Here is a 26,439-nt window from a genome sequence, read left to right as displayed (position 1 = left end):
TTAATTACCAATTTTAGCTTTATTTTATGTGCACATTTGTACATTTTAATCAGGTTCACAAAATGTAAAACTTGTGTTATCAGAGTATTTCATACAGAGGCTGACACATAGCTTCATGATTACTTGAAGAACATGCAATAAACTATGGAAAATTGATGAAAATATTTTAATAGAAATTTTTAATTTAAATAAATTAGCATGAGAAATTGTGTTTGACTTCTAAATTCTGTCCATAAGCTACTACAAAACATTTCCTACCATGAAAAAGAAGGAAAAAAAAAAGATAAAAGAGGTGTTTTAAATCCTAAAATTGGACAAGTATTCCACTGTAACTCCATTCTAAACCAGGAAGAGGAAATTGTGCAGGAAAATGTTTTACTTTAAGTAATTGCCCAACTGTTATTGCTGTTTTTCAAGGAACCTGAAAGCATACAATGAAAACTTCAAACTAAATAGACAGCCAAATGGTCATATTTAGATCATTAACGGAATAAAAATGCAAAAGTTAACTACAAAAGTTTCTCAAAATGTTGTGTTTTCTTATATGTACATAGAGAACTGTACACACAGGGAAATAAAAAAGTTGCTTAAAAAAAGAAAGATAATAGTATACAGTATTTACAGCTTAAATGTCACACTTCTTTTAATTGGAGCTTAACTATTACATGAGCATGCAGTACATCCACAACTCAAAACGAATATCTTTTGTACAGTGTAATATAATCCTGTACAAAACACAGATCAACTACATGTTAAATCACTCTTCTTCATCACTGTTCTTGCTATCTTTGAACTCCATAACAACGCATAGGTCACAACCCTTTAGCTTAGGTAACTTCATAAAATGAAGACACGAACACTCACTTCCAGCACAAATATGAAGAATGCATTCTATCCACAAGACAGTTTATGGGGAGATACCATGCTGCATTGTGTATGATCTATTGTTTAAGTCACGCTTGATGAAAAACCCTACTGCAGGAGCACAATTTTGTCAGTGGACTAATGGATATTTTTACTTTTTTCATGTTTAGAGATCTTCAAATTCCTGTTTTCCTCTCCTCCTTATTTGCTCAGCCAAATGCAAAAGGTTAGAATGCTGATTGGATTTGCAAAGCTTATAGTACAACTGTTAAAATTATCAATACAGATGTTAAATACTGTAGTCTTTTTCTAACTGTAAAATAGGTACCTATTCTTAGTGGTTTCTGTAAGCATTTTTGAAGAATTATGTGCTATTCTATATATTGTCACAGTCAAAAGTTTAGTTACACAGATACCTGATTATCCTTTAAAACCCCAAAAATATTAAGGACCTTCAGAACTTTATTATCTGTATAAAAATTAGGCACATTTCAAACAAATAAAACCTCCAGCCAAGTAATTTTAAAAGCTTGTAGATTTTTAGCTCCCATGGCTTCACCAATATACCTTATATTGATGGATAATCCAGAAACAGATTTTGCAATGGTGATAATAAATACTAAATATCTCAAGTAAACTTAGAAAATTAGACCTCAAATCAAAATCAATGCCATTTGTATCAACCAAATATTGTTTATTTTATTGAAAATATCTCTTCAGTATTTAATTTGCCTTATATTTGTTTTTTTTCAGTTCACAGAAGAAGCACAAAAGGACATGCTATCCTTTCCTTTTAACAACTGACAAATCCTGTCAAATTCAGGTAGTAACTTCCTACAGACTTCAGCAACTACAAGATGAACAACAAGCAGTGCAAAAATTGTGTGTTCCTGACAGAAAATACTTATTTAAACCATTGCTTTACAGTATAATTGTTTTTACACCTGCTACAATGGGAGAATACTCTAAGCAGTAATACATCTTTAGGGGTTTTGAGATATCTTTGTGATTACATTTTAAATTAATGCACAAACTGATTTTGAATGTAACTTCAGGGACAACTGTGGCAAGCATTGTGCTGTCAGGACATAAGCTTTCACACTCACAAGATATCAAACATATGTACTCAAGTTGAATTCTGCCTTCCATGATAACTTCATTTTCCCCAAAGGATGTGCAGTTAAATACACAAACTAAGGCAGCCCAGCTAAAGACTTCACTGCTGGAACAGAGTACAGAATGCTTTTCCCACTGACCTTTTCCAGCTCTGTTAAATTCACCTGTACACAAAGAACACATATTCTTTCTGAAAAATAGCTGAGGATTTAAACAGTCTTTTTACCTTACCCTGCTCTCAATCTAGAGGCTAAAAAAACCCAAAAACCAATGTAATAATTGAAAAGGTATCCCATCAATATACTGATGCAGCTTTATGTTAAATTCTGGTAACTCTGAAATAAAGGTATGCTCTAACATTTATATGTATGTAGTAATCCACCATAATTTATGAACAAAATTCAGAATTTCATTTTAACTAAAATTGCTTGGAATTAGATTAGGTTGCAGTTGCCATCTAACAACCAATCTCCACATTCTTCCCCTTAACAGAAATACACATATGGTGAAAAAGCCTCCTTCTAGAAACAATAAAGCAACTGAAAAAAACTGTCACGTTTACAATTGCATTTCTAAGCCTTATGAGCGTCACATAATTTTTGGGAAGGGGGCCCTAACTAATTCATCCACACTTTGTTACACCTAGGAGTACTATTGTGTCTGCTTGTCTGGAATTACACAGGTATGATGTTGAATGGCTGTGTACAAAACCATGCAGTTTAATGTGCTCATGATAAAATATTTAGATTTAATGCAGGAAAGGCATTATTAGAAAATGCCTAGTGCATGAAATACATAAATTAAAACAGAAAAAAAAATTACACCAATTCTTATAGCCCCCCACAACAGCATTCAAATACAAACTGTAAGCAAAATAAATATCAATATGCACTATGTTGAGAGGGGAATACTATTTCCCTTAGCATCATAAAAACAGTGTACTTCAAAAATAGCTATGTTAGACAAAATCAGGACTACTCTCTTTGGTCCATCTCGAATGCCCAAAACTAGTTAAATTACTGGGTTTTTTTTCAAAAAAAGGTCAATAGCAAACATCAAATCATCACTAGTCAAGTACAGAGATCAGTTTCATAACATCAAAATGACCACAAGATGAACGACAGTAATTATATTACTCAGAAGATTTTTTCCTATAATAAAGCTGCAGTTTTTGAGTAAAAACAAAACTTTTTGATCTGGGCAATAATTCAGGACAACCAGAGCAGTGACAAATATTCCTTAGCTGATTCCCAAGATGAGAATCAGAAGATCAGCCACCTCAAGTGTATGTATACCAATATGCATGGCAATTGTGGAAGCTTTATGGAATGCCTCTGAGTCAAGATCAGAGAGGGGATTCTTACAGAAGGCATCTGCTACTGACCTCGAAACCAAGACAATAAGGCCAACGAAGCAATATTTGGGTCACTTAGGCAAGCTTTGGGTCACCAGAATCTGGTTCTTATGTTTGATACCCAGAGACTTGTTGGAAGAACAATACAACAGATCACATGTTACCCATCAAGTGCCTGGAATACACAGAGGACATATTTGGAATACAAATGTTATATGTGCCAACCAAGAATGAGGCACTGCTGGACTTCCTACTTACAAGACAAGAAAACCTGCTTTGTAGTATTCCAATTAGTAATAGCCTTGGCTGCCACAATCAAACTATTGTGGGGTTCGGGATCCTGCTGAGCACAATGAAGACCCACATTTTAGATTCTGAAGACCAAACTTCAGCATCCTCAGAGCTCAGTTGGGAGGGATGCTAGAGGCAGCACGGAGGATAAAGTGGCTAGTGACTGCTGGGAGCTTTTCAACAACAGTCTCTAGGAAACACAAAACTAGCTTATCCACTTTAAGGTCAGGAAAGCAGGCAGAGCAAGAGACCACCTTGGGTTAACTGTGAACCTGTGAATCTGCTCACAGCCAGAAGAGAAGCGTACCAGAGATGGAAAAGCAGACCAATACTCACTGTGAGCTATGAGGACATTGACATGTCCTCATAGGTGTGAAGAGACACAGTTAGAAAAGCAAAAGTTCATCTTGAATTGAAATTGGCCAGAGATGTCAAAAACTCCAAGAAAGTGTTCTTCAGGAGTGTAAATAAAAGCAGAAAGAAAATATCGGCACCCTGTTAAAACAGGAGAGGTGAACAATAACCAACAACACTGAAAAGACAGAGATCTTCTCAACATTTCCTTCACCTCAGTCTTTATCAGCACTGCCAGGCCCCCAGCCCTGGGACACAGAAATCCAGGCTGATGCAAACACAGACCACACTGCCAGTCAGTGAAGGAAGAGCTGGCATGTGACCTGTCACAGGAGCTTGAGCCCCATCTACAAGAAGGGCTTAAAGGAGGATCCAGGAAATTATAGGTCCATCAGTCTTACTAGAGTCCCTAAGAAAGTTATGGAATGAATCCTCTGAAGGACTACAGCAGTTCAGATGAATCACGATTGGGAAGAGCCAGCAGGGATTCACCAGGGGCAAATCGTACTCTGACTGCCTTCTACGACAAAGTAACCTGCTCGGTGGACGTAGTGCCAGCAATGGATATTGTCCACCTGGATTTCTCCAAGGCTTTTGATGTGGTTTCCTACAGCCCCCTCCTAGAGAAACTGATGCATGATGGTCCAGATGAAAGGCCAGTGCAGTGGATGAGGAACTGTCCAACAGGCTGCACCCAGAGGTTGGTGACAAATAGCTCCTTTTCAAACTGGCAACCTGCCACAGGTGGGCCCCTCCAGGGACCAATACTGGGCCCAAGGCTTCAACACCTTCATAAGTGATCTGGACCATGGGATCAAGTGTATCCTGACGAAGTTTGCTGGTGATACCAAACTAAGTGGGGAAGTGGACATTTTAAAAGCAAGAGCCACCCTGCAGAAAGACATAGGTAAGCTGTAAGAGTGCACAAACAAGAACCTTATGAAGTTCAACAAGGACAAGTGTAAGGTCTTACACCTGGGAAAACATAATCCAGGAGTGCAGCACAGGCTGGAATCAATCTGGCTGAGTAGCAGCTCTATAGAAAGGCACCTGGGCATCCTGGTGGACAAGCAGCTCAATATGAGTGAGCAGTGTGCTGTTGAGCAAAGAAAGCCAGTGGGATGATGGACTGTATCAACAAGGGCATCACCTAGAGAGACAAAAATCATCATTATCCCACTCTATTCAGGCCGCTTGTCAGGCCACACCTGGAATATTGTGTTAAGTTTTGGTCTCCACTATGCAAAAAACCCTACATGGACAGCCTGGAGAAGGTCCAGAGAAGGGCCACAGGGATAATCAAAGGCCTGGAAAGCCTGAGATATGAGAAAAGACAGAGAACTGGGTTGGTTCAGTCTTGAGAAAAGAAGGCTTAGGGAGAACCTTACCACCATATTCCAATTTTTAAAGGATGGTTACATTTTTACAAGGAGTCACACGGAAAAGATGAGGATTCACAGGTACAAGTTACTCTGTGAGATTCCAGTTGGACACTGGAATAATTATATTGGAATAATCTCCCCAGGGAAGTGTTGGATTCCCCAACATTGACTGCCCATTTCTAAGATTTGGCTGGACTATCTTGTCTAGACCATGCTCTTGACAAGAAAGGTTGGACCAGATCATCTTTGAGTGCCCTTTCAACCTGATATTCTATGATTCTATGACCATCCTGATAAATTGGAAGTGTGTGGAATGTTTTAATCTTTAACAGTAGCCTCTAACAAAGCAGTAGAAGCTTTCTCACATTAAATATTATACTCAGTACTCCTGCCTCTTCCAAAAACTAAATTGTGTTGATGCACTATTTGTTCTACACAATGCAGAATGTGCCTAGTGATACAAGGCAGAGACAGGCAGGGCTATTTCAAGATAGTGCTAAAACATCCCATATGGACATCTGCACAACACTGTATTGTCCAAAGGGAACAAGAGTACCATCAGTGCCATTCACACACAAGATATCTTTGTAGAATAATGAAGAGGGGCAGGGTGTGGGGGAAGGTTAGCTAAGGTAATTTTATGTTTCTTGGAAAAGTTATTTCAGTTGTTACTATGTGTCAGGTATAAAACACAATGCAAAGCCACCATTCATATATATATATACACACATTCACACATATATGCATAAACTGCACTGACTAAAGCACCTTAGGTTTAACAATGCTCTTTCTAGGGATGTGGAATGAAACTTAGAAGTTTTGCAGACATAAGGCCACTTACACTTCCTTTCACTGTTGGAGTTACTATGCAGTACGTTTATGCTATGATCAAAGAATACTTCAATAGACAAACTATTTGTCCTCATAAATTCCTCACAAGAAACAGCTGAAAACAAACTTCTGTTAAATAAAGCTTTGTCTCTGTTAAGCCACTTAAGCATTATATTATCTGCCTGTCTCTTGTTGCCAGGCAATAATGCCATATAACGCAGAGACAACTAAGCAAACAATGTTTTAAAAGTGATTACAACAATCTATGAAATAAAAATTACTTGGAGAAAGGTAACTTAAAACCTGCAAAGATACCTCCTGCAAAAAAAAAAGGAAAATTGCAATGGCAACAATTTCACTGGCACCGTAATTAAAAGGAAGAATGAAAATCATCAATAGAAGTATTGGTATCTCATCAGTTAGTAGTAGCCTGCTGCAGTTTAACTTAGTGAAAGACAGCAAGCCATTGATCACTGGCAGCATAGCAGCCTCTAGAAAAAGAAGAGTTGAGATGTTCCAGGAAATTTGGAACCTGGGAAGAATTTTCAGTGTGACTTAAAGTCGAGACAATTTATACTACAGAACACAGTGCTTCATTATATGATTGGTTTGGATTAAGACAAGCATTTCCAGGTTGTCAAACAAAATGTGTGATGTCTGTTGGATAAGACATTGTATCAAGTAACCAAATGAAATCGAAATAACCAAAATAGAACAAGAATAAAGATGTAACAGGTTTCTTTTTAATCCTCTCCCCTAAATATGTATGTAACAAGGCACATTAGGAGAAATATCTTCAATTACTTTATTATTCAATTTGACTTAAATACCTGAAACCAGTTTTCTCACAATTTAAGACAATGGGGAGAAGTTTCAATTGCTTTTTACAGTTGTGATAATTTCATTGTCTATTAAAGTGCAATGATTGTGTGCCAAAAAGTACAAGCAGAATGTAAAAGCCACAAGACAAAAAAAGAAAACACAAAAGTAAGTTTTTGAAGACATTCAAAACATGAGAGTATATGTATTCAGCCACATTTTTAGAGCAATTCAAAGTCAAAAATATAACACTGAAAATGTTTATAAACCTATATTTTAACTTGTCCCCTGCAAAGCCCATGACTGTACATTTTCCAAACAAGACTTAAATACTTTTAAAGAAAACAAATAATATTAGCTTTCTTAGTACTTTAAAAAAAAAAAAACAAACAAAAAACCACGTACATGGAGTAAGATAAAGGCAGACAGGTTAATTCATTATTTTTGAAGCACTAAGCAATGACTGGACTGTAAGCTATATTTTAACCATATTGTTTTAGCTGTGCAGTAGGTGCCCACTGTTTCCAACAGTGCTGAAAGTCTTTTTGACATCATAACAGCAAAACCTTTGAGCAACTTACTCTTCCTTTCAGTATTCAGAGCCAACTGCTGAAAAGCATTCAGATGAGGAAAGATGTAAAAGATTCCTTATTCCTCACAGAACTTTATGCCTTTTAAATGTTGTATTTCATAAATAGTCATTAGACCTAAAGTTTCTATTTAATCCAAAAACACTCACAAGTAAGACATTCCACATGCACAACACTACTGTCCCTTTTAAACTAGAACAGCACAAACTACTGGAAGCTAAGTCTTTGAAATTTCCAGGTATCTTAATCTTTCCGAAGTTATAAGTGTTCAGAAACAAGGTAGTAAATGACATTAGTGCTGCCCCACTTCCAAATTTTTGGAGTATAGCAACTATTTTATTAAACTTAATATTTTTGTTCAGCAGAAAAACAGTATATCATGTTTGTACCCTCTCCATTTTCCTCATAGGTGTATAGTCTGAGAGTCTGTTATATTTGTGTGTTCTTTACAGAATATATGCAGGGTTAAGGGTCCCATCAGTGCTTAAATAAATACAGGGAGCTTATTTGCAACACATATCCTTTTTGAGGTTTGCAGAATGCCTGATAACCATCTGTATGTTTAAGACAAAATAATTTCAAGGAAAACTTCAATTTAAGATTTGCTTGTGCATACACAACAGATTGTACTTAGTAATCTTCATACAGTCTCCTTAAACTCCTGATTTCTGACAGGCTAAAATCACGAAGAAATGTGCTAAGCTTCAGAAAACTGCCATGAGCCATTCTTCACATAGTGCTAATTATATCAGGGTTGTTAAAGCTGTGGTTCTTAAACTCCATCAAAATTCATCTACATTTTGAAGCAGATCTAACAGTTGTTTTGGATGCCAAACAATAACATTCAGCATTGAAAGAGATTCTGCTAATACAAAAGTCAGTTATCTTGCTATTTCCCTAGAGCTCAAGGAGAATCATGTATGTTCACAGCACTCTGCCGTATTTCAAAACTTACCCAGCCACCTGCTCAGAATTAAACTCCAAGTTTGGCACACACAGCAATTTTCAGGACCGCCCCTTAATACTTTATTACACGTTAAGAACAATGATCCCATCATCAAGCATTAACCTGACTGGCAGCCGTTCAAGGTGCTTCATCTCCACTCCGCACACCAGGATTGCACCTTGCCTGTGACCGAGGCACGTGAGGTGCAGTGCAGAAGTACAACAGTTCCAACGCTAGAGGACAGTCTGTTCATTTGACTGAGCCTCTAGATCTGTAGTGCACTTTCCACATAGCTTCCTTTCTCTTACACGAGAATTCAAGTCCATACGCTGATGAATCCACTTCAGGGAAGCTTCTCCTCATATTAAAGATTTCCTTAGGACTAGTTGATTTTTTTCCCCTTCTACATAAGTCTCAAAGCGTTGCAAGAATTCTTGAAAATGATATAATTAATGTCAGTACTGTCTGTCCAACACCAAAGACAAGAGCTTCTAGGGGAGCCATATTCTTCCCTGCTACTCTGTAAATTCCAGCTACTGCAGCACCTAAGAATCACAAGAAAAACAATTATCAAATCACAAAAAAAAGCCAAAGTTGAAATACGACAAATTATTTACTGTCTCTATGCATCAGCTATTTTTAAAACATTACCAAATACTTTACTACTTCATGGTATTACACAACTATTAGCCTTGCTTGTATTTTTTTAGCTATGTATGTCTTTCAGGAATGATTCTTCCAACTGAACCAGAATAACTTTTGTTCATCAGTCTGATTTAAGAAAATAGAGTTAGTTGTTTCCCTGTAAACATCTTCAAATATTTCTTTTTACATTTTTGCCTTGTGCTAGTTTGAAAAGTAGCAAAAGAATCCTCTAAAAATTGATCAAGTCCAAAAGTGTGGTTTAATACTGCTTGTATAGGCAGGGAGAAGACAACAACAGTAAAGTTGTTAGCATTTACAAAATCATTGTATACACAGCTTCATTTAATATTTCAGTTGAATAACCTGGTCATATTATGTCAGTTTAGTTTTGACTTAAAAGACTCAATTGTTAACAATTGTTTAGTAAATCAAGCAAAACATGAAAAAGATCAAAGTACTGCAGTGTTATCCATGAAGTGTATGAGAGGAAATTTCTAACCAATACAATCAGAGTCTGAGCTATAACACACTAAAAATCAAAAGACCATTTTTCTTGTACAGTTGTGTGCAAATTCACATTTAAAGTACACTACCAAATGGCCAGGATCAATCAAAAACAAGGTCAGATGCTATTAACACTGTAAACAAAGACAGATGTTATTAACTTCCCTCTACTGTCTTTTATATACTGAAATTATCGTGTGCGTTTGAAGAACAAGTCACAGAGCAAACGGATGTCATGGAGCCTGAGGAAGATGAGTCCTTATAACGATCAATAAAACCAACAAAAAATGCTAATGATGAGTGATAATTTATGCTCAAATTTCTGAGTCTTTTAAGGATGGTAAAATGTTAACACAAAAAAAGAAATACTCGCTTGTATACAGCTGTGTCCACAGGTAAAATAATGCACTCAATTTGAACCTCAGAAGTTCACCTAGAATTAAGCTTTTATTTAATACTTTCTGAACTAATATTGTCTATACAGTGCTTGATTTCCTTCCCTGAAGGTCAAACATCTTACTATCTTTTATTTCAGAATTAATAACTTTTTTCTGAAATGAAACACAAAACTTAGTTGTAGGCCTTCAGTATGCATGGTCTCAGGTGCTATCTAGTCATAACTACATGCTTTCAGAGATCACAGAGGCTTTTTAAGGCTCAAAGAAAACTGAAAAGCCAACACAATTTTTTAACATAATAGACAAGAGTTAAAAAACATTGGTGTTGGGTTTTTTTGTTTTGCTTTGCACAATCACTAACAGGAATAGTCTGCTTAAGTGATCAAAAACCCAGTAGTAACACAGAAATACATTGAGTTCCAACAGATTTTCTGAAAGTACAGTCTGTATCTGCATCATCTGACATCTTCGAAAAGTAACACCTCATTTTTTATCACAAAATTTTCAGGAAGAGTAGAATTCACTAAAAATTTTGGCCATAACACCACTTACAAACACTATTAATGAGACTGCTAGGTAAGTTTGGGGTTCATATATTTTTTATTGTTGTTTTTAAAAAACCCCAAACATATTCTGTAAAGTATATTTTGTCAGAAACATCTCACCAGAAGGCCTGCCTTATGGTAATTCACTCAGCTACCTTGCATAAGCTTTTCCATTTGTTCCTTGCCTAGCTGCTGTCAAAAACCGAAACAGATCCTTTAGACTGAGCCCACTACTGACATGAAAATTATTTTTGTGGTTGAACTCTCAAAGTGAATTCAAATTGGCCAAATGTGCACACTAGAATTTGGCGCTATTAGTTAATCAATAACAGAAACGTTGGGCTTCTTGAGAAAACACTGAGATATTCTGGAAAATATCCATAATAAAACAATAAAAAATTGCTAGTTTGCTAATTACATATTATTACTCAAATAACAGCGTGTAATACAACCTGTAATGCATAACCCAGCACAGTTGGTATAGTGCCAAAGTACATTACAATAGGCTGCCAACAAGGGAAATGAGAATATGTCACCAAAAAGGACTGTGCTGGGGGAAAGGAAGAACAAACACTTCTGGATGGCATACAGCTAAAATCCTTGCCTTAAGCTGCTTCATATTTTTCTGTTCTTGTTTGGTTTGGGTGGGGTTTTTGGTTGTTGTGGTTTTGTTTGTTGGTTTTGGTTGAGTTTTATGGGGGTTTTCCTTGTTTGGAGGTTATTCCTGCTATTTAGTAAATTTTTAATACCTTTTTTATAACCATCAAATTTTGTGATTTTTTAATGCTTTTCTGTATGCTGGTAAAGAGACCCCCAAAACACCCCAGAAAGTTGGAAAAATCTACCTGAGCAAAATTAAACTTATATTATTTAATAATCTATATTGCCTTCACTGACCTATACAAACAACACAGAAGACTGGAAATACAAAGTAGAAGTTGATGTCAGTTTGCTATTTCAATTTCTTAAGCACTAGACCAGGTATATCCAAACAACAAATACTTCCAACTTGAATTTCCGAGTTTGCAACACAATAGCTATGAAAAATCCTCTTTAGTATTTGATCATCATAATTTGTCTCCACAGAATTTCTTGCAGAATGAAACAACCCTGTTTTGGCCAGAAACAAGAAATACCTGAAAATAAAGGTATTTGACTAATAATAATAATAATGGCCAGTCTTCGCAAGCGAAGATCCGGGGAAGGTCTTTCCACCTTCCAGCCTGCGCATTGGATTTTTTAGGTGAGACACAGTGTGCGCGGAACTGAGCCCACCCTTAATCCTAAGGTTCATCTGCCGGGGCCAAGCGAGCTTGGACGGTGGCAGCGAGGTCCTTAGGACGTAGATGGGTTGCCTTTAAGGGCTAACGAGCCCCACCTGCCCGGGAGTGGCCCTGACCGGGAATCGAACCCGGGTCTCCGCGGTGATAGCGCGGCGCCTTTACCACTAGACCACCAGGGGCTCCACAGGTATTTGACTAATCAAGTTGCAATGCTCCATGCGAAACCTTTGGGAACAGTACAACAAGTCTATAGTCTAAGCTTAGAGAAATGATTTTGCATGTAAACAGGACTGCTTACTTGCTAAATGTTTTGACCTGAAAAACTGGATGCCAAAAATACAACTGTGTTGCTCCTCTTTCTATGCATAGATAAAGACACAAAGTGCTTCCATTTGAGAAACACTGATCCTGAACCTTACCCACCACAGAAAGCTGTGAAAGTCTCTGCTTGGATATTCCAACATCACATTTCCTAATTTCAGTACTTCAGAAATGCCCATGCATGGTTGACCTTGTAACAGGCCACTGTAACAGGCCATTTTAATCATAAGACAAAAATCAGGATATTGTATAATGCAAGGCACTCAACTAGTTCCACCTCACCTTAGCAAAAAAAAAAAAAAATTAAAAAATGTAGAGTTATGCTGAACTATACTATGTTGAAGGGTAGAAATGTTAGGCTGAGAAAGATATAGTAAATAAAACAACCTTTTGAGGAATGTCTTAATGAAGCTTCTCATGAAATTTGCATTTTTACTTAACCTTGAAAACCAACAGGCAAGTAGGACTTTCAGTAGCAGTAAGAAATAATCTGTCACAAATCATCCATGGATCTGTCCAAAGCTGAAGTCATAGCACTATTCAGATGATCTGGACAATACACAGGAAAATGGGAATGAAAGGCAGGAAGGCTTGCCTACAGACTAAATGATGTTTGCTAGGTTTACAGTTCCTTACCCCTGAAGGCCTTTCAAGTTAGGCTATCTTGTCAACAACACTGAAGACCTTTGGGCAGAAACTACTGCTCAGTAAACATAGGCACCATTCAATACATTGAATTGAATGTTGAAACCTTACCAGCATTGTTTCAGACAATGAAGCACATGCTTCTTTCCTGCAAATAATAATATTCACTATTTCCCCTGCAACAGAAAACTCACCAAGCTCCTAGTTGCTTGGAAAAGCTACTGTAGTCTATTTATAAGTTAGATAAACATAGCTGGATATGATAAAGCCGAAGACTGAATAAAGTGCCCTAAGGGTTTCATGGCATATATTTCAGAACTGACGCAGATAACATAATTTCTTAGGAAATATGGAAAAGCAGTATCAGATACCAGTAGCTCTAGATTAAAACAGCTAAACAGCATTTCCTCAAAACATTCTTGGCAACATCAGTCTCGTGTCACATTTGGTCAGGTGAAACGCTTTTGCGCTTTACTACATAATATATTCCCACTGTCTGAAGTATTCTAATCATGAATATAGATTTTAACAGCTTTAACAGAAAAAGGGTTGCATCTTATCTGTGGATACAATACCAAGAAAGAAAAAAAATGTATCTTGAGTAGCAGGCATTAGGCTAGCATCATAAGAAACTCTGTAACAGATGCTCTGCTGAACACTTTACCTAGAACATCGGCACAGACTAATTTTTTTTTTTTTTTTGAGGGGTGATGGTGGGGAAGAAATCCTTAATAAACAATCAACAATTCACTTAAAAAATATTTTTATCTTTATAGAAGTTATATGTAAAATAAGAAACAAAAAGAACCCAACAAAAAAGCCCAAACAAAGCAAAAGGCAAACTTACTGGTTATCATTGCTCCAGTTACAGAACCCAGAAATCCAATGCTGACCACAATGACAGAGATCAGCCTCCCCTGCCTATGCCTCTGCAGCATCACAAACATTAATACTCCCACAGCACCATGGACAAAGAGAGAGGAGAAGAGAGCCCAGAGGAAAACCCAGTACCACATCTCTGAAAGAAAGCAGTCAATAAAGGGTTAATATTTTTTAAACAAGAACTTTATAAGCAAGAAACTTTAAAACATCACATATAATCAACAGTAAGAAAAAAGCAATACTGGTTTGTGTAGCATTTCCATCTTAAAAGTAATATATGTGACACCATCAGCGTATGCTCAAGACACTTGCCTACTTTTAGCAGTCATACCATAAAGGAATAACTACTGTGATAAAAATTATAAAAAGTATTCTGGCAAAAATCTTAATTCAGGTGTATTTTTACAAGAAGTTTCTTTAAACAGTGTTAATTGCAATTTCTTAACAGATATTGTAACTACTGCTGCAGAATGAAATATTCTCTGACACAAAGACCAAATGAGGAAAAAGCCAAGAATTGTTTGGGGGGGGGGTTCGTTTTGATGGTGAGTTTTTATTTTGGGGCAGGCGTGGGTTTTTTTGTTGTTGTCCCCTCTCCCCCCACCTCCACCAAGAAGAGACAGCATCAGGTAACATCAAATGGGAAAACTGAGATTAAATACTTCAGTTTATCTACCCAGAAGCTGTTCCATCAAATTACCTTCAAAGGCGCAAATAAAAACACTACAGTTTTAACAGGAAATTCTAACATATCTAACTCCTTGTTTTCAATTGCTTAGCAGAGGACTTCAGAGAGAGGTAGGCACTATTATTTAAATTACTAAACAAGGACAAGAGATCCTGAGAATGTGTGGAGTACAAACATTTCTTTGAAGAATGGTAGACATGATGATTACCTTCAAAGAAAAGAGCTGGAACCATCAGTGAAGCTACATAAGAATTAAAGAACCTTTCTCACTTAGTGGCAATTTTCTAAAAACTTTCACTATAAATCAAAAGGGTGGGTAAATAAAAGAAAAAAATCCCTTTTAAGTCAACTACAGTAGGCATAGATCATCACAGAATTCAGCAAACTGGGGTACATATTCCTGATGGACATACTACCATGCCACTGTCATTAGATCAGTTTTTGCTGCAGTTCTCCCTCAAAAAAAGAACAAAGACCAGCTTCCTTACAACAGCAGAATACTTACTGTTCATGAGATGAGCCTGTATTAAAGCAGCTTGATGCACTTCAGCTATTCAAGTAAAAATACAAACCAACTAGCTAACTTAAAATCCTAAGCACCAGAAAACATACCATGAAAAGATGCTGAGAAAGAATGGTTGCTACACAACAACTACAGTCCTATGAGTCCAATGTCAGTACTATATGTATATCCATAGCACAGAGTTTAAGCTTTTTCATTCAGCATTTCTTTGAGAGTAGACTCAACCCTTCTCCTTTCACACGTGCACAAAAGGCAAAGCTATGCCAAAAGATATACAACTCCTCTAAACCATGGTAACCAAAAGGCTCTTAGAGCAGCAAGGAAAGTGGGTGGTAAATCTACATTCAATTAGTACTTCAGCTGTAGTTCCAGGTGTAACTTCTCTTTCTGAGTGCCTGGATACATGCACATATACATGATCTCAAAGCAGCTCTCCTCAGATCCTCCATCCCTTCACCCCTGGCCCCAAGTTGGGTCTCAAAAATCTTTGCAAAAGGGTAAAGACCATGGCACTGTTCTACAAAATGTCCCATTACTCTCAGAAGCTACTGTGACAAGTGGCAAGAATGTCAAGTAGTCATTCCACAGATGACAAACCCCCTCACTAACATTAAGAAAGATCGACTGCTGATCTAATCTGCTTTGGTCATGGATAGTTTGGGAAGCAAATTTCCCCTGCAGTCTTAACAGGCCTTGTCCATTACTACCACAGCTTGGGTGTTCCCACTATTTTATTCCAGTTGAAGCACCTAAGCAAGAAGCTTAGCCAAAGAATCTACCAATACAGAACTCAGCAGCCCTGCTAGGGGGGAAATAAACCTTGGAAATTGGGGGCGGGGGGGGGCCGGGGGAGAAATAAACCTTAGAAAGGGGGAAATAAACCTTAGAGCCAAACTAAACCAGACCAAAGAAGTCTGTTTGAATCTGACTCTACTACAAACACTGTAATTTCCACAGGGTTTGCTAGGCACTTGCATCACCTTTTAGGAAATCAGTGTTTGTGGTCATTGTCAAGCCTCACCAGGTGGAAAAAACAAATGATTTCCAGTCTTAGGAAGACTTACTGGGATGATGGTATTTTTAGAAGAAAATGAAAGCTTATGGGAAGGCTAACTACTCTCCTGTAGCTAAGAAACCAAAAATATTTACAAACCCTTACACAACAAAATAGCTCCATAATGAGCAACTATCTTTGGTCTTATTTACATTCCAAATAAGGCTCTAGGAAAATTAGCATCAGCCCTCATTTTATATTTAGGGCAGGAGGCATGAGAATAGAACCAGCACCAAATGTCCTGTTGGCTAAAGGAATATAAAATTGAGTTCTTTGGTACACACTTTCTTCTCCTACTACTTAAAAGCAACACACGTATTGAATGCATTGAAAAGGAAATTAGAGAACATCCAGAAATATTCCCTGTTTGACAAAAAAATGCAGCTGCAGCTTTGTTAAATATGACCTCCCTTCATTAAAACATCACCTATGTCTTAGGAGCTGAAACAGGACAAATAGCTTTTGAGTACCTTTCCTAGGAAAGGGAGGAAGAGTTATCCTTTCTTATTCTCTTTTATTTACTCCTTTTATGCCTTCTACTTCCACACACTCACTTATTTACTTCAGCTCATTAACTGGGCAAGTGGTGAAGCCAACAGAGTAAGCTGTTTAACATGGATGAACAAGTTAAGGGGGAGAGCCCATTTTTTAAGCAAACTAGAGGAGACTTCAAGATCTATAAATCTAGAGGACAATGTAGACATTCTTATCCCGACATGCTGAGGGCAGAGAATTATATATTTCATGTTCTATAATCATGTAACCCCTGAATCAGGATGAGAGATAACTCTCAAAAGAAGTGTGTTAGAGTAACGCTGAAAGACACAAAGAATGGGTTGGGATAAGAGATGCCATTGTAAGACAGAGAAAGAGAATGTGGACCTCTGAACACAAATGCTCAAGACTTCACTTGTTCAAAAATAACTGAGTAGTTTAACTGTTGATTTGACTTGCAATACCTACAAGTGAGAGCAAATGAGACTGAAGTGTCTTAAGAACATGCTGGTACAACTATTTATGTCCTATATATAGTGACTGATACTTTAAGCAGCATAAACTTACGTAGATAATCATCTTTGTATTGGTAAAAAGAAAACACAGTCGAATTTCAGTCCTTGTGCAGCTATACTAATTAGCTTGCTCTTTTGACAACATGAGCTGCACATACAGAGTACTTTGCTGTTGTGGTGGTAATGATTTAGCTGTATCTGGTAGAGAGCTTCAAATACTAACCTACCCTCAGTTTATACAGTTGTCCCCTCACAGATCTTCCCTAAAGAGACATGAAAAGTATAAAATTTAAAAAAAAACTTCAAAACTTCCTTTGCTTAAACCTAAAAAAGTTTCAGAGCTTACTTTCAGTGTATCCAAATTACTTTAAGTCACCAAAACTTGTCATATGTGCATCAAAACTCCACAGTTCCTAAAGAAATACAGGAAAGTAGGGAGGGCCCAGTATTTACAAGCTCACAGGCACAGTGATGTTCAATCTACTGCACAGTTGTCACGGTTTTTCTAATAGGCCAACTGAGATCCATTTTTCAGGTTTACTTAAAATTCTTAGCACTTAAACACTACCTTAAATCTTGTTTTCAGTTTATATTCCTTTCTGCTGGTTTGCCTTTGGTAGGGATTTTTTTTCTACCAGGAAAGCTTCAAGGTTCAAATAACTTGCAATTGATGTCCAATCCCAGCAGTTTTAGAGTACTTCTTTGTTAATTTTGACATTTATACATATCAGATGCCTATCATACATACATTATGCTTACGCTCTATAGACATCCATTATATATATATATTAGTGTAGGCATACACAACCTTAAACTTTAGAAAAAGAGTTTTTAAAGTATGTTACTGTTTATATAACATTCATATCACTCTCAATTTATCAACACTTGAAGTTACATTCTATCAACAGCTTCAGTTTACACAAATAAAAATGTAGAGTCAACTCAAAATAGATAAATGCTAGCATTTTCAAATATTATCTATATGAACATGCTGTCCTACTGCCACTCAGCTTCAGTAAACACAGAGTACCTCCTCAGTCCTTCATCTTCAGCACTTTTCCTCTAGTCCTTAGCTTGTTTTGCCAGATGAATAATGATTACATATAACATTTCATAAATCAAAAGTGATTACTCCAAAACAAAGTATCTCTCAGTTCTAAGCCACGTACCCAGCCTATTACTATTAGCTACAGAGTTAAGTCAAGCAGTAAGTATCTGTGCTATGAAGAAAAAAATACAAATTTAAGTCAACAAGGTAGTGTGCGTTAAATTTTGAATTAAAAAAAACAATAATGTTATATTCCTGTAGACTTATTAATTCACAGGACTCAGGTGAAGTGGTAGTACATTATGCCTGCAACAGTTACTCAGCTCTTTCTGTGCTACATTTTTTTCTTCAGCACCAGGTTCTTTACTTAATTAGTGCATTAACTGGTAATTTTTCAAAGTTAACAGAACTATACAGTCAATTGTTGTTTGGAGATGCTAATGCTTTTACTGCTTTAAGTGGAAGAGAAGTACTTTGCTGAAGAGCATTTAAATCTTAAATTACAGACTAGTTCTCTCAAGTAACAGGATATGGGACAAAGACAATCCAGAGAATCAGGGACAAATGAGTACAGGATGGAGCTTAGCAGCTTCTATTAGAAATAGTGCCAAGTTCTTGGTTATGGAAGTAGCAGTTAAAAATTTATTTTACTGGATACTCAAAGGAGGTTTTTTTTTTTTTTTTTTTTTCCCAGTTCAAATTCAGCTACTATCTGACTTGATCTAGTAAATCCTGATCTACCCCTAACTCCAGAACACAACCAGTTCATATAAAGGAGGTTTTCTTGAGATTTACTGGAGGAGGTAACACAGAACGAGGTAAAAGCCACCTCTCCCATGGTTACTCCTCCCAAGAGAGGGAAGAAAGACAGGAAGCAAGTCCATCATGGTGGTGGGCCCAGGCTCGCAGCCTTAGTTGTCACAGGGTGTGATGTGTAACGTGCATGTGGCAGGAATGAAATTGCCTGTGGTCTCCTGGGTATCTGAGGCCTTATATGAAAGATAGGATTTCTTTTTTTCTATGTTGAACCTAAATTAGACATATGGTATAAAAATAACCCTTCAGCTTCTAACTAAGGGGAAAAAGAACCTACCAAAATTAAACTGCTAGGGTTTGAAGCATTCCTGGTTTAGGCTGGACTTCATATCAGGTCCCTGTTGAAATTTTCAGAAAATATTTTTAAGAAGGATGCTGATAAAATCTTGCAACTTGTTTGCGCAAACACAATCAACGTGTTTTATCTACAGAAGATAAGTTTTTACTTGTGCAACTTAAAAGCCCAGTCCAGACCACAACTTTAAGACCAAAAGTAAACACAAGGCAGTCTTGAATATTCATGAAACACTGTATATTAATTAATTTCTTTTCCCAGTACTCTGGAGAAGTTTCTTCTCATACTTTACAGAGGTGCAAAAGGGAATCAATTAAGTAGTCAAATAAGACAAACTCATTCATACATCTATTTTCTTAGCAGGGAAAACAACAGAATTTCTGATTTTAAAGAAAGTTTACTTGGATAAGTAGTTAGGAAGGGTTTATGTAAGTTATTTAGTTTTTGATACTATAAATTATTAAATCAATATATATTCTAGGTTATATAGAAGATTTTAAGTCTAGTGAAATTCATGGACTGTTGACAGTGCATAAGAACATTCAGGCCAACAGGTTATGGCTAGAAGAAGAACCTGCATTTAAGCACCAATTCTGAACCTGTAGTGCAATTTCAGCTGGCAGTGACATATTCTCCAACAACATTATGATGGATAAAAAATTATTTTTCATATTCTTTAAATTAAACAGAAAAACCATCCCACATTAAAAATATCTTATGCAACCCCTCATTATATTGCAAAAGCATTGAGAAACAAGCCGTCTTGTTTTTTTTAACTCTCAGCACTGAATTTTGTAGAAACGCCCATGTTGCATAATGGTCTAATAGGAAAAACTTTATCAAGGATGTCTGGCACATTGTGAAATTTTTCCTTTAAGAGTACAATATATATTTTTAGAGCAGGTATGCAAAAATAACTACTCATAAAGTGAGTTGTATTAGTGTTTGCCACACTAATCCCTGGACACTTTAATCATCAGACACACATTAAAAAGTTGACAGATCAAATAAATAAAAACAGCATCCTGAAAGTTAAAAGAACAAGAAAGATAATAAAGCCTAAAATGCTAATTTTCTGTTTGCTACAGCTTCAACTTCAGCTTCACCTCTATTTTCATCATAGTTCTTCCACCTTTAATAGATAAAGAAAAAAGAATAGATCTATCCATCATTACTACAGAGTGCAAAAAAGATAACAACATTCTTTCATAAATATGAGAACATTTTCATAAATACTTAAAACACAGACTCTTTACTCAAAATTTTCCACTAATCTGTGGAATCTCCACTTCATATACTCCTATACCAAGGAGAAAGAATTTACTCAGTTACATCTCTGCTATTGATACCAAATCCCTGCTTATTCAGAGCTGGAAGCTTCTGCTTTTCTTTACACCTAGACAGAATAAAAAATCAGAAGATACTACTCTCCACTGTATGTCTTGGCTCCCACAGTAGTGCACACACATTCTGCAGCATGAGATTGAGCAGAAAAAAAGCCAGTTCTTGCCAAAGCCAGCTAAATCTCCCCTCTCCTAACAGAGGATGAGGGCCTGACTCTATTTTGGTTCACAGATTTTTTTTTGAAACAGGTAAGTCTTTAAGAACCCTTGATGTTTAAGATTATGTTTATTTGTCAGAAAATATCTGCCACCTCATTCACTCCCACAGCTCTCATTGTCCACAGGTATATTCAGGGGGTGTGTGTGGGGGAAGTCTGATTTCTTCACATTCATTCTTATGAGTTTTTTTGTTGCTTTTTATAGCTTTCTGTCAAATGCCAATGAGCATACATCCACAAGAAAAAAAAAAAAAAACACAAACCAATCACCCCCACAAACATACTCTAGACTTCCATACATATTTATAGACCCACACGCTTTCTACAAGCCTTCACTCACGCACAGGTACCCATCAATTCACTCGCATACACACACCCTACACCATTAGCCCTCTTTTATTACATACACGCTCAGCTCCTTTACACATGCAGGCATGCCAGACACCGGGCACACTCACCGCTCTCCCCGACACCTGACACACGCAGGTCCCTCCCGCTTCCCTGGACGCACACCGACCCCTCGCCCCAGCAGACACGCACACAACACGCCGTATACCTGCTCACAGAACACGCACGAAGGCACACACGCAGGGACTCGGGAGCACAAACACCAGCCCTCCCCTCTCGCAGCACACAGGGAGACCACCGCCACCGCCACCCCCACGCCCTCCATTGTGCACCAGCCCCGGAGCGGCCACCACGCCGGCGGCGCCGCTCGCCCACCCACCCGCCCGCCCAGCGCACCCCTGCACCCGCACTGCCCCGGTACCCGTGAGGTTGCGGAGGACGGTGCCGTGAGCCCACAGGCTCAGCACTTGCTGCACCGACAGGTTGATCATGGAGTTGTCCCCCGCTTCCACCTTCATGGTGCTGCCGCCGGGCGGGGTCCGGCGGCCGCCGGACCGCGGGGCGGGAGGGATGCGGCGGCGAGGAGCGAGAGGGCGGGGAGGCGGCGAAGGGGTCTCCGCGCCGCGGAGGAGACATCGAGAACGGAGAGGGGGAGACGGCGGCCGGGGGGGAGCCGAGCGATCCTGGGGATGGGGGTAGCCGGCCGCTGGCGCTTCCCCGCCGCTCAGGGGCAGGGCCGGGCGGCTGAGCCCATCGCCCCCTCCTCCATCAGCAGCGGCCGCCGTCGCTTCGCCGGCGGCATCGTCACCCCGGTCCCCGGCATCACCTGGAGAGAGGGCGGGGCGGGGCGGGGCAGCCCGGGCCGGCCCTCAGGCGGGCGGCTCCATGCAGCAGCAGCAGCGAGCGGAGCAGGAGCGAGGAGGATGCCAGCGCCAGACGCTAGCGGCGGCCGGAGGGAATGGGGAAGGAGCGGAGGGAGTGGGAGCGGGAGTTGAGGATCGGGCGCGGAGGCAGCGGGAGGGCAGCCCCGCGCAGGCGCGGCGGGAGGGGCCGAGGGGGCGCGCGCTCCTCCCACCAAACGGAGACCCGGGATTCGGAGCCGTAATTTGACTCAAGGAGAGCGGGAAAGTCTGGGGATGTTGTCGACGCTCAGTTGAAACTTGCTTTGGCAAGAAGTGTGTTAAATAAAATCTAGATGCATACAAATACATATACATAAATATATATATAGAGAGAGAGAGATTGAAAGGGAAAAATAAAGTAAGAACACTACACGGTATTAAAGTTGGTATTAAAGTTTATGCCGTTGCATGTGTTTAAGCATCTGAGAAGAGTACAACGAAGAACATGAATTCTGAAAACAGAAGTGTTCTCACAGTGCAGCACACAGCATTAGCACACGGAGCTCCAGATAGCGCGGACGAGCGTACCCCGCGGCTGGCTCTGCGGGATCTGAGGATACAGCCCCCCTGGGACAAAACGGGACAGGACGAAGAAAGCGGTGCACACAGGGTGAATGTTGCCCGGGAAGGCCGGAGCTGCCGGAGCTTAGGCAACAGCACGGGTTGCAGCGGAAAAGCTGTCATCCCGATGCAACAGCCAGGCAACGCTGCGTAACCTTCCTGCCTGTCCCTTAGAACCTCGGAGCTCCACAGTCAGCATCGTTGCAGATTAAAGCCACCAAAAGTTAGAAAACGTCAGAAATCATGAGGGAATCTTGATTCTGTAACCATGCTTTACCCCGTTCCTTTGCTTTATATAATATGAGAACACATTCTTTCAGCTGGACGCGGCTTCTCTCGAAGCACGGGATGCACGGTGCTTACAAATGCAAAAGCCAGCAACCTTCCCTCCCATCCCTTCCTAAATATGCCTCCCTAGGCCGTATTTAGAGTGCATACTTCTTCACTGGCCTTTCTTCAACAGTGCTTGCTATAGTACTTCATAAACATCATTTTATGTCAGCATCCTTGATGGAAGGGGTTGGAGAGGTAAAGTAACTCATAATTATAGGTGCAATTTATACCTACATAAAAAGATATTTTATATAGTTTATATTTAAAATACAATATAATATGTATCTATTTTATATATTTTTATATATAAATATATATATATTTGCAATTTATATATATCTTGTATAGATGAATTATAGATGAAGAGCCACAACAGATAAATCAACTAATATCCTGCTTGATGCCCATTACTGGATTTTTTTTTTTTTTTTCCAGATAGACTATTGGCAGGGTATCTGGTTTAGCAGTGCTCCCAAAGCCCTTTGTTTGCAGCTGACAATGCTTGGCATTTCTGCAAGTAGCTATCATGCCAGGCAATGAGAAATGCACAGGGAACAGCTCCCTAGAGGGCTCTGGGTTTGACTGATTAAGCATGGAATCACTGTGATGGAGAAAGAGCTCAGCTGTCGGGCCAGGTGCCTGTTCAATGATTGAGAGAAGGTCCCCTCTTTCCCTCTTCTTGTAATCCCACCACTTTACAGTTGTATAATTCGGGCCTTACAGAAAATAGTTCCCTTTGTTATGCAGCAGTGATTAATTTTTACACTGCTATTATTCCATACCTTAAGTAGGGCTCAGTGAGAAAATAGCATATAATTTAGGTTTGAAGGTGAAACATACAACTAAATATTTAGAAACAGTTATTCTGTTTTATTCTTTTTAACTTTGGCATGCTGAACTTCGAGGAAACAAACATTTTTAAATGTCCTTAAAAAAATCCCCAACCTTAAGTTTGTTTGTATTGTAGACTAATGCCCCAAGAAAAAGTATATTCCACAGGACACTGTGGTGTAGTCAAGCTTACAGATAAAAGGAAAACTAATATCTGGTGACCATTTTAGTTTGTAAATCCTGTGGTAACCTAATGAGAGATGTCAGCAAAACAATCTGATAGGCCAGAGGCACATATGGAAATACGCATATATCTGTATATAATGTTGCATTGGTGCCCAGTGAGTTTTCAACCTGCATATTGAGGATTTTTTGTATTCCATACAAGGAAGAATGCATTGGAAATACTGGCTTTGAATCACTTGTGTCCATAACTTGCTAAAACACCTTCCACAATGTTTAACAATCAAGGTACAGAAAACTCATTCACGTAGATGTCGAGTGAGTATTGCTGTAGCCTTCAGACTCTTGCAATATTTGCTGGGGAGCATCCTTCAAGGTTGTGCAGATGCTTTCTCTCTAGAGACAGAGACTTTGGAAACCTCTTGAGCCTCCCCCCAGGGAGGGCTGATCATTCTGCAGCAGCTCAGAGTCTGCAGGAACACAGAGCTTCCCAAGTTCTAGGATAACAAACTGGTTTCCTTCCCAATAGAGATACATGAAAACTGCAGGGCAGCTTCCACTGAAGCTAAGAGGCTAAAAAGGGTTGTCAAACCTCAGTCATACAACATCTAAATTAACCGAACATTTTCTGATCAAACATCACTAACACACTTGGACAAGCTCTGTTGACAGTGTAGAAGTGATAAACGGGCAGAGACTCATCTTACAGAGGGCCATAATTCATCTCATTTATTCGACTTAGTCCTCATTCCATCATCTAGTGGGTGAGCTGAATGCAAATTTGAATACACATTTGTCATGTGAAAACAAGTGTAACTGGACTGTTGAGGAAAATATTGTTAAAGCATTGACCTAAAAAAAAAAAAAAAAAAGAAAAAGAGGGTGGTACATGACAGTGACATTTCCCAGTAGCTTGACACTGGGAGGAGATCATGCTGGAGGAACAGAGTGCTTTGAATGAAGCAGCAGAAAGAAGCAAAATTGACTCCTCAAGCTGTAGCTTCGTATGAGCAGGGAATTGAAGCCAATTCTTTGTCCTCAGCAAAGACATCTCACTTGGGAGGCGTTGCCACAGAAGTCCTGAGCTTATTAGCTCTCTGCAGGGATTATTATGAGCTCTGTAGGCAGCAGTGTACAGAGCAACAGTGATGATGTCAAGGGATCCCCAGCAAGACTCAGGTTGCTGCTGAAACTGCAAACAACAGGGGGAATAAACTAAGGACGCTCGAGCAAGGCAAGCAAAGGCAGTGAGGGCTGGAAAGATCTCAGGGAGGAGAAATCACAGGAGGCAGCACTGCCCTGGTGATTAAAGCAGGGGAAAAATAAAATAAATAAAAAAAAAAGAGGGAAAAAAAGAATTTGATCCTAGTATTTCAGCAGATAAGGTAGTTCCTTAAATACTGAAGGTTAAAAAAAGAGAAGTAGTTCTTTTGTAAGGACCTAGTGAGACCACTTCATACCCCTATGATACCTTAAAGTGGGGGAGGATGGGCTCAGCAGAGAATGTGGGGAGACATTAGGGAAGGTGGTGGTGTCAGAGAGGGCTTGGAGAGCTTACTGGTAGGGTGGCAGAGGGAGGGCTGGCAGGCCGGGGGTATGACCAGCTCTGATAATGCTCTGCTCCACTCCTCAGAATAGGGATTAAGAGAGGACTTGTAGCTGCAGGGAAAACAGGGGAGAGGGGAAACAACCCCACAAATAAACCTATACCACTTGTGCACAGACAAACCCCATGTTTCCACTCCTGTGTGGTATTTCAGGGGCAGCCCATACAATTCACATGGTCTGCCTGACAGCCAGCCTTGAGCCATCACTAACAGCTTAGAGATTCCAGGTAGCCTTTATGTGTATGAACCTGCTGGTGAAGGGGTCCATGAGGAACATCTGAAAACTTACACACAGACTGATCTTTATCCCAGATGAGCTTGCTTTCCTTCCAGTGTAACTCCTCCTCCCCATTTCCCTCACAGCAGCTGCAAAGTACTGCAAGGAGCCAGCTGTAAACCTTGACTTCAGTCAAAGGAAATTAGTTTTACAGGTGGAAAAGTAGGGTCAGTTTAGTTTCTCTAAAAAGATCAGAATATGTCTACATAAGCTGCTATTAACTTCTAGTATTACTTTCAGAAACTGAAGAAATAATGATAAATGTCATTGGAGAGCCCTTGGCTGAATTATTTTCCACTTGGAAATGTAATACTGTTCAAAATGAAATGATTTCTTAAGTCTTTTTAGAGAAACAGAGTATTGCTCCATTGTCATGTTCTGAAACAAATATAAATTTTTGCATAATGAATACAGCTTTTTGTCATAGTAAAATGTCCCAAACCAAAACAATCTTTTGGTCCCCTTGAAGAAAAGAATTCCCACTCAAGTTTTTCTGACCAATGCTGGCCATGTGGATTGACTGGCACTGCAAGTAAAGATCTGTTTTAACTGAATGGATAACCCCAGCACTGCTCATATATACAGACATTTTTTCCCCCACTTCAAAGGGTTTTTCTTGGTCTTTGATTCAA

The 26,439-nt window shown here is 39.0% G+C and overlaps 1 protein-coding gene across 1 annotated transcript; it reads right to left on the bottom strand.

Moving 5' to 3' along the window:
- On the bottom strand, nt 1–22,093 carry TMEM170B (transmembrane protein 170B). The gene is made up of 3 exons (XM_050316902.1): nt 21,535–22,093; nt 13,736–13,906; nt 1–9,092 (listed from the first exon to the last, which is right to left on the bottom strand). The coding sequence occupies exons 1-3, from the start codon at nt 21,629–21,631 to the stop codon at nt 8,962–8,964; spliced, it is 399 nt and encodes a 132-aa protein (XP_050172859.1). The 5' UTR covers nt 21,632–22,093; the 3' UTR covers nt 1–8,961.
- Nucleotides 22,094–26,439: the final 4,346 nt, after the last annotated feature.

The sequence above is a fragment of the Myiozetetes cayanensis genome, unplaced genomic scaffold (genome assembly GCF_022539395.1).
Source record: "Myiozetetes cayanensis isolate MyiCay16 unplaced genomic scaffold, myiCay2020 scf1, whole genome shotgun sequence".
In the NCBI taxonomy this organism is placed as follows: domain Eukaryota; kingdom Metazoa; phylum Chordata; class Aves; order Passeriformes; family Tyrannidae; genus Myiozetetes; species Myiozetetes cayanensis.
The sequence above is the reverse complement of the archived record's forward strand: the minus strand, read 5'-3'. Positions and strand labels throughout refer to the sequence as shown.